Genomic DNA, 17,001 nt, shown 5'->3' on the forward strand with positions numbered 1-17,001 from the left:
TCCGAAATGCATTGGCATTTTAAGTCTACTTGCATAATGAAATATGTCAGCTGCGTCCTCACTAAGATTTGATTAGTGATCATTCTTTTGATTTTTTTCATTAAGAAATATATACATTACACAAATAAAGTCTTGGAACTTACTTCTTATGAACAATTCCTTGATTAGGATGAATATAACCAACACTATTTAGAACTGTTTTTTCAAACAAAATTACCCAGACCGGGTACAAACTGAGAGCGGTTGTGTGACTAGGTTTCACATCTAGTCTATTGCCTCACGTGTGCTGATCTCAAAAAATCAAATACAGAAAGGACAAAAGGATGTCCCCTTGCCCTGGTAACACGTGTTACAACGGGTAAAATAAAAAGCAAAGCTCAAGGAGCTTCCAGCATCACTGAAGTGAAAGTGCGTCCTGCTGCAATAATAAAAGGTAAATGCCAGAAAACATGGAGGGATGCATGATTCCATTACAAAGTACCCAAAAGAGGTAAAAAGGGTTTCCACGGTTAGGGTAAAAGAATGAGTGAGTGCAGAAAAAGGTTCCCACTAGTCCAATAGTTCAGCAAAAATTCTACCCAACAGAAAGTAAATCAATTATTTCATTTACAATATTGTAGAGAACCAGTTCTCTTCATAAAAGTCCCCTCATCAATACGCACACTTGTGGAAATATTTCACTGTTTACGATTATAACTATCACATATTTATGGAGAACCTGGTTGTCATCAGTGTAGATATAAAATGGGACACAAGGAATCTGATCACGTGAACCAATATGAACAAGGATGGGTGAAAGTGCGGATCTTGACAACAACCAAGAATCCAGTGATCTGTCTTGTGCACGGCTAGAACTAGAAAAACAGAGTGGGAACTGCCATGCAGGAATTAACCTAAACCAATCGCTCACAGGGAGCATCACTGGACAGAACTCACCGGGAGAGAATGTCTAATGTGAGGGGCACAGACAACCCTTTTCAGCCTCTGAGAGATGCTGTAGCGCATTGTGCCATCAGCATCACAGCTAGAAAGGTCTCATTCAAATTACAAAACAGTCATTTTAAAATCAGCCTGGGTACCAAACAACAACAAAAGAAATCCTGAGCCAGTGCACTTTTCATTAGTTGGAGGAAGCATGGGATGGAATGGTGAGGATTCCAGAGCACATTGAGTGCCCAGTGTGCAGAGGTGGCATGCGCCTCTATCAGCGGGTCCACCGCAGAGGGGAGGAGGGATCCAAACAAAGCAAAGCATTATTGAGGACTGAAAAGAAAAAGAAAATGGTGCAAATGAGGTTGAATGAGAGGGAGGAGGATCATGCCACAGGTCAGAAGATGGGCCCTTTGAGGAAGGTGTTTACCAACCTGAAAACACTGGTGACAACATCAGAGCAAATGGCACAATATTACAACCCTATCACATTTTTCAAAGGTCCATCAAAGGATTGTATTCACAAAAGAGAGTATGTTTTATTCACGCAACGACTTCAGCTAAAGCGGGAGATTGCCATGGAACCTCCCCTTCCGGTTCCTTTCAAATGCATCTTCTTTCACCATCAGCAACACTCCGGGATAGGATGTTATCGGACCGACCCAGAATGAAATGAACGTGTAGTCACTACAGGGAGGTGGCTTTGGGTTATTTATTTTAGAAATTAGAGTTATTCCACCGTTGATGAGCAGGTCTATATGTTACGTACAGTTGTCCCTTAACAATGTCCATATAAAGGGATGAGTTTAAGGTCCGAGCACTCTGCGGGGGGTTACTGAGCAAGAAGAGGAGGCGCCACCTTCTTCAACAACACAAGGCGGTGGGATGAGTCTGGTATTGCCTTGTCCATGTCCCGGAAGAGTCAAACAGTGGACATCTTTGGTTCTACTTCTGGCCAAGCTGAGAAAGCTAAATGTGGAGAGACAAACAAAGAGATGAGCACACGTGAAGGGCCCGACATCTATCCCAAACATTGCAAGCTATTCAGACAATGAAGGCTTGTCAAAATATTTATGTCCTCTCTCTCCCCTTGTTACATAGCCAATATCAGCACATGATCTCCCCTGAAATGAAAAAGCACTTGACATTTTCTGAATGAAGGCCAAAAGAATCATTACCAATTGTTGCCCTCAGACAAGTACAACCAACATTCACCCACTGCAAACTTCTTCCAGCCACATACCAAGCTGTTTCAAGCATGTTAACACACCACTACCATCATTTACTAGACACAACCATCCTTCCAACTATTTGAGGACCGGCCATAATGCCACATTTAACCACCCAAAACTCCTCCTAAATTCAGACACATTGTTCTATCGCTCTTCTGCCCCCCTATCAAATACAGCCTGTTCATATCTGTGTCTGCCCAAACACAAATGCCCCACACCTCTAATCTATGCCAGAGAGCGGGCATAAAAACGGTCACTTCCAAGATTTGACGCAATCAGCTTTCAGTAATTTACACATTCCGATACAGTGAAAAATATAATAACCCCACATTTAATTACAGGTACTGCAATAAAGCAGTACCTGTGCTGGTAGGCTTCTCTCAGCGGTATTGTTAAAAGCAGAACGTGCCGGTCATTTCTTCACGAGTGCAGCATGGGCCGTTACAGATGGCAGCAGCAAAGTTATCAGCTGGTACGGCCTGCTACCCCGGCTCAACCTTCAGGATACTAAGGATTTTCAGAACAGCAAGGGTTGCGGGAAGTGAGGGAAAGAGCATGAACGAAACATGGCAGCCATCTCAGCTTGGAGCACAGGCATTATACTGGAGAATAATGCCCATTTTTTGAGCATTATAATTGGCTTGGATGGCCATGCAGGTGTTGATGTAAATTAGGGTGGGGGAGCCAACCAATCTGGTTGCTCAGATTGCGCCTTAGTTTCCACGATCCAAGACCGCGTTCCGAGCAACCTGAACACTGCTCTGCCGCCCCACCATCTGTCCCCTCGCCCACCATCCCCTCCGGTCTCTGGTACCTTCCCTTCCCACCCACCTATCGCACGTACTGGATTGCTTTGGCGGTATGTAAGGAACTTGTGGTGGCAACAGTAAAGACAGACACAAGTGATCACAGTTAAAAGTTGTTTACTAAAATGTATAATGGGTGAGAAAAACACCTAATCTAAACCTAAAAAGACAGGAGCAAGCTATGACCATTAAATAATAAGCCAGTCCCAGTGGCGTCTTGTCAAATAAAAAGGGCCTACTCAAAAAAGCTATTGCCAATCCTTACAATTAAGTTACAGTGGGAAGTACGTGAAGTATTGTTTACTGTTGTGCCGTCTGTTGCTGTTTGGACCTTGATGGCATTCTGAAGTGCTTTTCCTCTACTCGCCTCTGTTCTGCAGGAAATTGTGAGGATTTTCGCCTGGAGGACGTCTTTTCCGCGAACACCGCGGCTTGCCTGTCCCATAGACACTAAAAAAGGTAACTGTTCTTTACACGAGTGCTTCGTGAGGATTGAACATATACGTGTATTTTACATGTACGTGTATTCTATGCGTTCTATGCGCATATACTTGTAGGGTGTGATACGTTCGCCCAAGTACAATTGCTTCAACATTATATTCTGTCTCCCTTTCTGTTTAAGGACTTGGTGTTGCTCCCGCCTCCTGTGGATTGCGACGCCCCCTTCTTCTTATCACCTCCTACTTAAACCCTTCAGCCTGCGCACTCGCGCGTGCACCGTGGGAAGTACGTGAAGTACTGTTAACTGTGCGACGTGCAGGCTGTGGGGTAGGTGTGTGGTCTCCATTTTTACTGATTCTATCTCATTTGGCTTGTGAAACAGCTTATGCCAGATAATTGAAATGGTGAATGGCCTGCGCTGTGGGCGGATGATTCAGAGAGAGCAGTAAGAACACTGACGGACTTAGGTACCTATCAATAGTCCCAATGTCTGTCCACAGAGGGAAAATAATTCAGAAAGCAACGTTTGTGCCTAATATTCTGACGCGTCGTGCAAGCGTGGCATTGGCTGTAGTGACAGCCTTGCCTGGCGCGTCAGACACAGATGATGATCTAATTGAAAGTGCACAGTCGTGTAAAAATGTCTGTGGGAGTGCTCCAGGTATGAGCGATACGGTTTTCTCTGTCTCCTCCCAAAGTCTGTATGAAGGGGATAGTACCTTGGCTCCTGATAATACATTACCATGTGATTTAAATTCAAGTCTGCTGTTTGATAATACGCCCCCTATTCTTAGTACAGCAGATCAATCCCTAATGGGAATAACACAACACCTTGAAACTATCACAGAGGGTGAGGTTAATCAATACTCTAGCAATGTTCAAGGAAATACAAACAATGAGCATGCTAGTGTGAATGGGCTCATGTTTGTTGAGCTCAAGAAGCAGTCTAGACTACTGAATGAAATTGTACTTGCACTAAGAGCCTTACCCGAATTGTGCTCTAGTATATTGAATGAGTGGGAAGAAAAAGGCAACAAAAAACCCCCAAATCAGGAATTGGTGTATCAAAATATTTGTACAGGTAGTTTACCAACATGTAATCAGGACGCTAGTAGTGCACCGATACTTATTTCTGATAACACAATATTGTGCCAGGATGTCCGAAATGTACCTATACTTATATCTGATAATACAATCCTGGACCAGAAAGAAGTACTTGCACAACAGTCCAAAGTAAATGCTTTCTCAGATGGCACGGAAGATAGTGAGAAAGGATTGAATATGGTGAATGACCCTGTGATAACAAAAATTTCTAAAAAACAAGCGAAAAAAGCAAAAAAGAAAAAAAAACTTTCTCAATTTAAGGGTTTAAACAACAGCTCACGTAAGTTTATGAGAAATCTGGACATGCGATTTGATGGTGATGACCTTTGTAACAAGGAACCACGAACAAATTCTATGCCCAGTACTGTAAGAAGGAAGCATATATCATGTGAAGGTATAACAGAAATAGGAAATAAATCTGAGAAAGATTATATTGAGGGTACTAATAGACTAACAGATGCTTTAAAACACAAACAGGTGACAGATAGGATTGATAAAAATCTTAGGTGTATGGAAAGAGGCGTGGCTGACATATTTGATATCTTTAAAAATCCAGAAATGCAGTTACGCCCCAATACACCATCCTCAACTGGCATCATGTCTCCTTGTGTACCTCCTCACTTGATGAATGATAACGTGGTTAGTGTTGAGGATCTGCAAACACATGCTGTATCTGGGCGTGTAGTCAGCGAAACTCCGAATACACAAGTAAGAACTGTTACTCAGATTCCTATGGTCGAGCAAGGCATGATGAATGTATCCAAGGTGGTTGGATGCGTGCCCCCCCCCCCCCGAATGGTCTTACAGAGCAAGATGTTTGCTGTATGGTTGAAAACATCTTAAAAAAACAGAGGCTGAGTGAAAATACGGTAGTTTTGCCGAAAGTCACTAAAAATACTCAGTATGATGATAAACTGAATGACACCTTGGTTCAATCTTCAAGTGGGCCTTTGAATATAGACCTTCGACCTATAAATGAAGATTGTGTGCAGACCCGGAAGGGTCTCACCGAACAAGCTGTTTGCCTTTTGGTTGAAAATATACTAAAAAAACAGAATTCGAGTGGTAATGTGGGTGTCTTGTCGAAGGTTACTAAAAACATCTTGCATGATGATAATCTGACTGATACCGTGGCTCAAACATTATGTGAGGCCCGAAATGTAGATTCTCGACATATAAATGAAGAACGTGGGCAGACATGTAACCCAGAACCAGAGGCAGCTATAAAAGATGCAGGTCATGGTCTTGAAGGGGTCTCGGAACATATTTTGGGAATTATGGTTGATAACATCCTAAAAAAGAAATTTTCCACAAGTTGTAATGGTTATGCTTTGAATGAACCTAACGAAAATTCTTCTTCAGGGGACTTTGTAGACACTACTCGTATGACGGATAGGTTATATGAACCCCTATGCAGAATGCCTATCGTTGACAATGGGCCCGTGCCAACAAGACATAGTCTGCAGAACGATCCGCCATTTGGACATTTAAGGGCACCGGCTTTTCCAGAGGAGCATAGTTTAATTATGTATTATGTACTTGAAGAAGGTGGTCCTAGTTCTTTGAATAGACCATATATATTGAATTTATTTAATGAAATCCCTGAACTTTGCCTGATAACATCGGCGGATATACAACTTGTGGACTTCATTCATAATCTGAGATATGATTATGTAAGGTTGACTATCAAATCTCCCCTGATTTGAGCGCTTCTCTTAAAGGAGGTAGGCTCCTTACAGAGGAGAGGCTTCGATGTTATACCTTACAATAATTCTGTCAACTCCAAGCTGCCAATGTACAATGGAACCCCCGAGACTAGAACATCTGAATTACCTCTAATACAAAATGAAGGGATGGAGGCTATCAATTAAGCTAAGTCCTGTCTAAAGGACATGCAAGAGTGGTGCTGGCTTGCACTGTCCTTACGAGAATCCATTGCACAACTGAGGTCGGTCCCTAAACCACTTTAGCACGAGGTCTTATTTCCAACTTGTATCATGGAATACAAGGGGATATAAACATCTTTTGTTAGACACTGTGCAATGTGTGAAATTTAGTGAATATGACTTTGTGTTGTTGCAAGAAACCTGGGTCACCTCTGGCTTGTACATTGATGGTTTTAATACCCTAGGATTAGCTGCAAAAAAAAAAAGATAGAGGCAGACCAAGTGGTGGTTTGCTGCTGTCTTATAGAATTGATGTGTGTATTAAACTACTGGATAGTTCTTTTGTGCTGGATTGCGCCATAAGAGATAGTTTTGAATTGATAACAGAGGCTAGAATTGCTCATTTGTTGATGTTCAACGTATATTGGAATACATGTAATGAGAATAGATGTGAACTACAGGAGTTCTTTGTCTATCTAAATGTAGAGATATGTAACTGGCTTGATTCATACCCACAAGGTTTTATTTTGCTTGCGGGGGATCTGAATGCGGATTGTTCACCTACAAAAGCTGAACAGTACCAGATACGTGCCTTTTCATTTAATCCGGATAGTAAAAAAACTAGAGGTTGTCAATGGCTGGATTTTGGAAAGAGTTGGGGCATGGAACCAGTCTACAATATCATGCCTACTTGGGCTGCTCGTGGGCCATGTTCCATACTAGATTATATATTTGTGACCACTCATGAGAAACTGTACTGTAAAAAGTTTGAAGTTATAGAAAATTGTAATAGCGATCATGCAATGCTAAAGCTGGAACTCCCTTGGAGTAAGGGTAATAATGAAACCATGTCCTTTCCTATTCAAATTGAAGCATTTAATGATGGCAAACATGTAAAATGGAATCTTGGCAAAATGGAAAAGGTTCGCCACATTTTTTCAAAGGACTTTGCATATTCAAACTATGAGAAAAAGTTGATCTGCTACTCGGTCGATAATTTTGGTGATTATATTGAAGATATGCTACATTGTAGCAAGGTGCTCAGAAGTGACAAGACAGAATCAATTAAAGTGCACACACATACATTTGCTGAGACTGTAAAAAAAGCAAAGATCACTTTGAGAAAACATATTAGAAATATAAAGAGAAAAGATATGGGAGAATCCGAGAGGAGTCTAAAAATTAGGCAATGTAAACAAAAATATAAGAACTGGATCAAGAGTATCAAAGGCGGGCTAGCTCAAAAAGATGGGGAGGCAATGTTAAAGGCCATGCATGGGAACAATAATACCAGCTTTTGGTCTTTAATAAATAAAGACCACAGTAATCTACAGTGTTTACAACTGAACCCCATTGATGCTGGGGTATGGTCCAAGTACTTTGGTTCTTCATATAAGTCTCCGGAAAATTGTTTGTGGTCTGAGGTTTTCATAGATGCTGTATGGCAATTGGACACATCCATTCTGAATATTAAAAGCCTAATTAAAAAAGCGAAGCCTACCTCCACTCCGGGTCCCAATCTTTTATCTTTTGCTAACCTAAAAAACAATATTGATCTGTGGTCTAAGATCCTACATTTTTTATTTGTGGACATTTGCCTTAAAAAAAAAGATCCCAAATAGCTGGAAAGTGTCTTATGTTTTGCTACTATTTAAGAAAGGTGATCGTCTGTGTCCCAAAAATTATCGCCCTATTTCACTTAGGAATGTGGAGTCAAAAATCTTTGCTGGTATAGTACTTGAAAAACTGAAAATGTGGATTGATGACAACAATATTCTTGACTATAGGCAGATTGGTTTTCGTAAAGCCATAGGTACTGATGCTGGAGGGCTGCTGATGGTTGAGTTAATGAGTGCGGTCAAACAAAAAGCTATGAAGCACTTATATATTGCATCCATGGACCTAAGTTCCGCATTTGATCTCGTTGACAGGCCCACTCTATGGAAAACTTTGTCAATGTTAGGCATAGATAAAGACCTGTTAGACATAATTATTCATCTTTATACAGAAACATCAATTAGAGTCAGACTAAACAACAAAGGAAACATGACTGATATTATTCCCACTGAGAATGGGCTTAAACAGGGCTGCAGATTAGCTGCAACACTCTTTAATCTGTATGTGTCTAATGCAGGCAGGTCCTTGGATTCTAGTGGTCTAATTGGACCCAAAATTGGAGGCTCAGTTGTTAGGTGGGTGTCATATGCTGATGATTTTTTATTAATGGACTGCACAAAAATCGGCCTGCAAAAGCTTATAAATGATTTTGGTTTGTTTATTGAAGAAAGAAAACTGAAAATTAACCCGAGCAAAACCATAATCTTTCATAAAGACCAGACTGATACAAAAAGCAAAAGTCGCTCTCAATCAAATAAAAGGCATTGAAAGAACATGGCAAATTTACTCTCGACCCTTGCATCTTGTTTTATAGGCTTAAGGTGTTGCCAAGATTGTCCTGTGGGTACGAATTTTTCTCTAAAAACATGTGGTCCTTTTTACGCCAACTGGAATCTATGATCTGGCGAAAAGTTCTATACTATGTTCCAAATTGTATTCCTTTAGAGCAAATAAGATACGAACTTGGTCTACGATCACTCAATAGTATCATGTTTAATAGAAAATTGTCTCTATTAAGAAAATGTTTGGTTGCTGAAAATGGCACAATTTATGCTCATCTGAAACATGCGTCAAATGGAAACTTTATGCTTAATCTAAAAGAGGACTGTGAGAAGAAACTTCTTGATTTGGGTCTATCGGTAAATACACTTATTAAGTTTCCACACAAAGTGAAGGAGGTTGTTAGAGCATTTGATTGGTTGGAGAACAATGTAGTTCTGCTAAACTCGAAGCTATACACTGAAAGTGTGTCACATTGGAAATTCTGTCCTTACCCGGAAACATATCTGAAAAAATATCCTTCAAGAGAATTTCGAAACTCTTACATGCGATTCAGGTTTAACGTTCTAAGCACAAATGAGATTCTCTTTATTCGGGGGTTGAGCTCCTGTGGGACAGAAGTTTGTCGGTTCTGTAAATCAAAAGACGTAGGTGAATCCCTAAAACATTTACTACTGGAATGTCCAAATCTTCGAGAGAAGAGATTGGAAAGCTTTGCACAATTTGTCTATAATACAGCCTGGGTGGATAGAAATAAACTGTGGTGTGAAATGCTTCATGGTTCTTCTATCGCCTTGAAAATAAAAGTCAACACATTTTTGAAAAACATTTGTATGTTGACATAAACCTTTGGTGCCTAAATGGATGATGCAGAATGTGTTATAGTTTAAAAAGGTCAATGAGCTTGTAAGATGGTTATATTTTGGATTGGAGTAGGTTATTTCTCTCACTTGTTCACATGTGTTTTTCTGTATTTTGTATTTTAATGAAACTGAAATGTATAAGTAATGTATTGTGAAATCATTTTTTTAATGAAATCTGTTTTCTGTACATTGTGATATCAGTGTTTAATAAAACCTGTTGTTTTCTGTATATATTTCTCTTTGTAAAGGTTTGAATAAACCAAAACAAATAAATAATAAAAAAAAAAATTAAGTTACAAAATAGTGGGGGATAATGTTCTCAAGAAAAGAAAGAAGTGTTCGCCAAATGATAAGTCAGGATGGTATGGTTGGGGTCTACCTTCCTATCATGATCTCAGGTCCACGTGGATTAGTATACCTCTGTCCCCAAGTACCAGTCAGAGAAGAGCTAACAACTTGTTGACTGGTTATTGGGGCCACACGTGGCAGGAACAGCGAACACCGGGTCCCTGATAGCTGCAAAGAAAAACACAGGGTTACGTATGCAAGGTACAGGGACTATGACTGTGTTTATGTATAGTTACACAAAGACACCTACCCGTGGGGATGACTGATTACCACACTATAACTAACTGTTCCCCCTGAAGGTGTTGTGTGATTTGAAGAAGAGGAGATCGGAGATACCTCTATGATGTCAGGGTTCACTGTGAAGTTGGAGGTACAGCTTGATGCTTGGACAAGAATTAACAAGTACTTGATTCCTGATGCTTGAATCCAAAAATGCCAAGACAAAAAGGAAGAGGAAAGAGCATACTCCAAAAGTCACAGCAGTTAGGTAAGCAGTCCAAAATAGTCACCAAATCCAATGAGGGCAAATCCAAGAAGCAATCTCCTTCCTACAAGACAGAACCATGCAAGTATTCTCTGACTTAGCCTCTGCCTCACCCACTATCATACTCTTTGGCGTGCCCCAAGGCTCATGCCTCTCCCCCACACTCTACAACATCTTCACACGACCCCTCTTCCTCATCCTCGACGCTATGGGTATATCCTACACTAACTACGCGGACGATACCCAGATCCTCCTTACCCTCACAGGCAACTACGACACTGACTCCATGACCCTTAACAACCTCTACAACACCATCCAAGCCTGGATGGCAGACAATAGACTATGCCTCAACTCTGACAAGACAGAACTCCTACTGGGAGGTTCCCCCGAAACGCTAAAAAAACTTGACTCCCAATTCAGTCACTTCACCATCGACACCATCAAAATACCTGTTTCAGACTCAGTCAAAACTCTTGGAGTCTATCTAGACTCTAACCTTTCCATGGACAGATAAGTCAACGCCATTGCCTCCTCAGCCGCATATCATGCTAAACTGATCAACGCAGTCAGGCCTTTCCTCTCCAAAGAGAACTGCACAAACATAGCCAGAGCCCTCACCGGCTCCAGGCTAGACTATTGCAACGTACTCTTCCTAGGAACTTCAAAAAGAAACTTGGAGAGGCTACAAGTCATCCAGAATAGTGCTCTCCGAGCAGCCCAAGGTATTGCCAAAAGGGACCACATCTCGGAAGCCAGAAAACTAGCCCACTGGCTCCCAATAAAGGAGAGAATAATTTTCAAAGCGCTCACACTGACACACAAATGCATCCATCTCACTGCCCCCGACTACCTCTCACAAAGAATCCACTCCGTCGCCTCTACAAGACCAACAAGATCACCCTACACCAACATGCTCTCTGTGCCACTAGTAAAAAGATCCAGAGCAGGTGGATCCAGCTTCCCTTATCTCGCACCCACTCACTGGAATGCCCTACCTCCCACCATCCGCAGTGAGCCCTCCCTCCTCGCCTTCCGCAAAGCAATGAAAACCACCCTCTTCTCATAAGGTCCCTCGCAGCAGCATGAATACCAACCATAGGACCCACTGCTTAAGTTGTATTGACCAACCGCATAAGCTGTAATGATAACCATGCTTGTACCTATCTGTAATATGCCAATTACTGATACCATGCCTGTAACTAAGCTCATGCAAGTAACAGCGCCTCAATGCCCCTGGGCTGCTTGCGCGCTATATAAATTTAAATAAATAAATAAATAAATAAATCCAGAGCCAGAAATGAGGTCCAAAAGTCCAGAGGTCAAAGATAACGAAGTGCAGAATACAGGAGTTGCCAATCGCTGTCAGAACAGCTGAGAAGCGGCAAGCAACTGGATCGGGCTCCTTATATTTCGTGATTTCCTGGTTACGTGACCGCCCTCCACAAATGCCCTGCGTCACGTGACCGACACATGACCTCCCCGTGTGTTGTGTAGCCTCACGTGAGCGGCCGGGAAGTGGGGCAGGACTCCAACACGACCGCACTTGCCACGGCCGCCTCCATTGCAGACGGGGCCAACAGCGCCAGGAATGCCACAACGTGCGGGAAGCAGCAAGCCGCCGGGCAGGAGTGGAGGCGAAGTATAAGCGCGGCTTGTGCCCCCGCAGGACCGGACCCCCAGCGCTCAGCCAGCACAGCAGTGAGTTGATGCATGACACTTCTCCACGATTTTAGCACGGGACAAGGCAGGACGTTTTAGCACAGCACACTCCTGGGCCTCCTCAGCACAAGGTTACAGTTTCTTTCAACGATGCCAGGACCTTCTGGGGCCGAGGCTCTTTAATGCAAAGTCTCTTGCCTTTGAAGGCCTGCTGGACCATAAACAAAACAAAAGTTCCTTTGGTAAATCTTCACGTTGGGCGATTGCTCTTCGCCCCTTGGATCCCCCTGAGCCGGGCTCTGATCCTTCTTGTAACTTTAGCCTCCCTCAATAGGGTTCACTACGACCTTTCACTCAAAATCGTATCATTCAACAGTCTCAATGTTCTTTTAACCAACTATCCATTGTGGACATCCCTCAGCCGGGTTCACACTTGTCACAATGTTCACGGGTATATCAGTGTTTTACCCTCAATTCACAGGCATTCCTCTGTCGATTCACATTTGCCAGTTATTGTGGATATCCCTCAGTCGGAGGGGTTAGGATGAAATTACCTAACCTGAAATGACCAACTTCACCAAAAGACCTAACAACATGAAAAGTCCTAACTACCAAAAGTTCGAACTTTTCGTGGTATGCGGTATGTGATTAGATCTATTGGTGGGATTGGTCTGATTTTTTATTTTTTTTTAAAGCTGCAGGGGTGTTCCCCGCAACACCTCGCTCACTAGGCTATATAGTCTAGTGAGCAGGGGTTTCGGGGGACACCTCCACAGCTCTCCTGACAGAAAAAAAAGGCCAGGGGCTGCAGGGGTGTCCCCCGCAACACCCCACTCACTACACTGTACAGTATAGTGAGTGGGGGTTGCACAGGAAACCCTCGCAGCACACCTGACAGAAAAGAAAAAAAATGGGGGCTGCCGGGGTGTCCCCCGCAACAACCCGCTCACTATACTACAAGCTGACTGAAAAAAAATGTTGAAAAAAAAAATAAAAGTACCCTGCCGCGCCAGTTCCCGATCACATAAGTAGGATGGTGGTGGGGGAATGTTGGGGTGTGGGTGTTGGGTGTGTTGTGGGTGTGGGAGGGGGTGTATGTTTGTATGATTTTGTAATAGATGTTCGCATGGGAAATGTACAAACATTTTGTAGTGCGTACATTTCCAATGCGAACATTTCCGTAACGGGTTATTCCGCTGCAGAAAAATCACATATATCCTCAGCCGGGTACACACTTGTCTCCACAGTGTTCACAGGTGTTTTAACACTATGAAGGATTAATTTCCCTTGGTTTTCTAGCCCCCAGTCAGGCTTTCTCTTAGCCCCCAGTCAGGCTTCACACATTCACAGTTCAATCAGTTTTCTCCAATGTGTTAAAGACTTTCGACTGTACTAGCGATTTTTGTTCAACCCTCGTAGGACCACTTTGCCAATTCACACCAGCCTCTCTGCTCTGGTACTTTCACCAAAACAACATAACACAAAAAGGCTTCAGTCAGAGCCCTTCGATTGAGCGCCCTGCGACGCCGGACCACTCTGCTTCTGAACCTTTTACTAGGGCTTCTTTAAAGTTCAATTACACAAGTAAGTTCTTTGTTCAACAAGGTTGCCGCCTGCAATCTTGGGCCCAGCACAGTTCGGTTTTACCATCTGCCTTCTCTGACTCACTGACTGTGCTGAACTGTTGGAGTTTTGCGGTTTCAGGAGTCAAGGACGGCACCACAGCGGCAAGCGCTTCTCCCTGCTTTGGCCATCAGCGCGGGAGTGCCTTGTGTGCCTTTGACACCTGTCACACCACATGTCAGCTGAACTTCCCGGTCTTATGATTTCCCTTTCGGAGGCTTCGCGGGTCTGAGTTGAAAAGGGTGAGGGCAGTTCCCTCCTTGTCATCCCTCCAGGTCTCTCCTGCATTTGAACTGCTGGTCCGGATTAGCTGCTTCCTTGTGCGTTCGGCCTTGTTCTTAATGCGCTCTCGTGCTATGCCTTTTATCCCTATGGGGAAGAGAAAGGGCCGCCAGGTGTTAGTTATTTTGCATTTATATAGCGCCTTATATACCATTGGTATGGTCTGAAGGCGCTGGTTGGTTGAACGCCCTTGGGAAACGAAGTTCATATCAGTAGAGAGAGTAGAGAGAGACAAAAGGCTGCGTGTGGGCACTGGGTATGTGTGCAGCTCGTGCGGTGTCCATGTAATAGCTGCATTCTAGTGGTAGGTGTGCTGGTTGAGAGGTCAGGAGTATGTGTTCTTTCTGGCAGGATTTATCCAGAGCGGATGTGGCTGCGTTAGGCCTGAGGAGAATGCCTGGCTGGGGGGTGTGTTACCAGTAGTGATTATTTAGAATGATGTGGAGTGAGCGGCGAGTGTTGGTATGAGAACAGTTATACCGAATGGTGTCATAGTATCACTGTGTTCTAGTTGAGTGGTGATGTAAGGAGAGAGTAAGCGTGGTGGTGGGATAAGATGGGTTATTTACGCTTTCAGATAATCTCTGCATTCCAAATCATACTATATACGTCGCGTGCTCCAGACCATTCCATGCATTCCTATTCACTCCATGGATCCCAGTCTGTTCCATATATTTAGGTCACGCATTCATGCATTCCGGCTTACCGTATTCGTTTGAGTTCGCGCCGTGCGCTCCAGTTCGCCATGTGTGTAATTGTTGGCAATTGCCTGACTCTGACTGACCCCCCCCCCATGTTGGGACATATCAGGTAAACTGCTTTGTTGCTAGTCTGTTGTCTCTCATGGTACGAGAAAGTGTTTGTGTCAGATAAGGAGGAGGGGGGTAGAGTTTCTAAATATTCTGCTGGGCAGGATGGGGAAAAAGTGTCACATACGAAATTATATCCCTTGTCCTAGGGGTTGTGGTGAGCTCGGAAAGGGTGGGTTTTGTAGGGTCTGTGAAATGAGTAGGAGGGATTGTGGGAACTTTAGTGTTTTGTCACAGTCCACTGGGAGTTCAGAAAATGATAATCAGAGGGACAGGGAGAAGAACGTCTGGGAATACTCGGGTAGGTAACCAGAAAATAGCGACCCTGGGAGATGTAGTTACCCACAGTAATGTTGTTCAGGTTCCTAATTGGTTTCACTGACAAGGAGGGGTTGCTGGATTTTGATAAGGGAGAATGACTGTGGGGAAGGGGGCATAATTTGGAATAGCCTATAAAGGCTTCAAGGAGTTTGTCCTGCTCCCTGGTGTAATACTGTGTCTCACCAGGGGCATTCCCCTAAGCATAACCCCGGGTTGCCCTACCCAGGTAATCTTCCCTCACTCATCCGCCCCCAGGGTTGGGATCTGGGAGTGCCAGCCCTTCCCTAGCCCCCTGAATGAGGGATTCATAAGGTCTGTTTGGGAGAATATCCTCAGGTTTCTCACAGGCAGCACCTGCCTACGCCGCTCCGTGTCCCCACCGGCCACCATGGAAATTGAAGAGGGTCTCCGGATTGGGGTGAGCGCATCCCATTTATTCAAACAAAATGATATTGCAGCGCGCCATCCTGGGGTTTCGGATTGAAAACACAGCGTGTTAAAAGCAATAAAACCCATAGTGCCAGGGCCCATTGTGAAGGCACTTGCTATGCTTAGGCTTATAAGTGGATAATGTTTTATTGCTTAAATACGACCCTAGCTCCTTCACTGCAACAATCCACCACACAGATATAAAGAAGCAGTAACTAGTCTATCTCAACAATCTGCCACTCACAGAAACCTCCACTGTGATCTAAATCTAGTATTAGACATGCGGTCATGAACATAAAAACTCTGCCACTTTCACAATGTGAAGCAAAGTTACACAGCTGTCATTCACATTCACGTTCTGGGACACAAGCGCACAAAGGTCCTGAATACTGTGAGATCAGTCACACAGCAACGTACAGCCAATTCTAGGCCACTTTCAAGATTTGCCACATACAACCAACACTGAGCCACCATTAAAACCTTAGCACAATGCCATCCTTAACCAGCAGTCAGCCATGTGCAAGATCTGCCACAAACACACCATGTTTTATTCAAAAGATCTACCACATGGCCACATAATGAGATGAACACTTCCAAAACCAACCAGCTCTCTATCACTTTCAGAGTATAGTACACTACTCCAAAATAAAGTGGCATAAACTTCCTCAAGATATATTATAAACAACCAACTCTCAGAAATATCAAAGAGTTGCCACAATGATACACATCTTTCATTGACTTCTAGGATCGGCCCCTCTGATAAATGCAACAATAATTCCACCAGCCCCAGTACTACATTGGCACATACAACTAACATGTCCGTTTTAACATCGACTACTCTGAGTCACTTCTAAAATGTACCATATGTAACCAATGACCACCCACTCACCATTTCCAAAACATGCCACACGTGACCAAATCTCAGTACTCTTAAGATGTGTCACGTGTAATTAATTAGCTGTCTCGTACTTCCAAGCTCAACAACACAGAGCCTAACCTGTGCCGGGAACGCTCGTCCCACATGTTAATGGCTTGAGCGAAGTGAGTGCATTTAGCCCAGGCTGTCCGGTGGTGTTACCGGCCGGGCCTGCTAGGTTACTATCACCTTTAGCAGCCATTTAAAAATAAAACAATACAAATACTTACCTGCTGCACCTCTTTCACTGTGATATTTTGAGGGTAGTCCGTTTTTAATGTTGATTATGCTAAACAATTTGGAAGCACAAGGATGCAATGACAGAGATGTAAGCGGTAAGGTTTTACAATTGGATGAGCTGGTTTGGTTGGGGGAGGGGTAATGGAGGCAGCAGCAGCAGCAGGCACACAACTGCAAGGTACTCCATACGCAGTTGCTGTATTGATGAATAACTCCCTTGTTCCGAGCAGT

The 17,001-nt window shown here is 43.3% G+C and overlaps 1 protein-coding gene across 2 annotated transcripts in view; it reads right to left on the reverse strand.

Moving 5' to 3' along the window:
• Positions 1-1,628: 1,628 nt before the first annotated feature.
• Positions 1,629-17,001, reverse strand: part of SCFD1 (sec1 family domain containing 1) — a 1,005,810-nt gene continuing 990,437 nt past the window's right edge. For both annotated transcript variants that reach the window (XM_069638499.1, XM_069638500.1), the window contains exon 25: positions 1,629-1,899. In XM_069638499.1, coding sequence (XP_069494600.1) covers positions 1,876-1,899 — 24 coding nt within the window. In that variant the 3' untranslated portion in view covers positions 1,629-1,875. The remainder of the gene's footprint in view (positions 1,900-17,001) is intronic.

Source organism: Ambystoma mexicanum, chromosome 14 (assembly GCF_040938575.1).
Source record: "Ambystoma mexicanum isolate Mex_15411 chromosome 14, UKY_AmexF1_1, whole genome shotgun sequence".
Lineage (NCBI taxonomy): Eukaryota > Metazoa > Chordata > Amphibia > Caudata > Ambystomatidae > Ambystoma > Ambystoma mexicanum.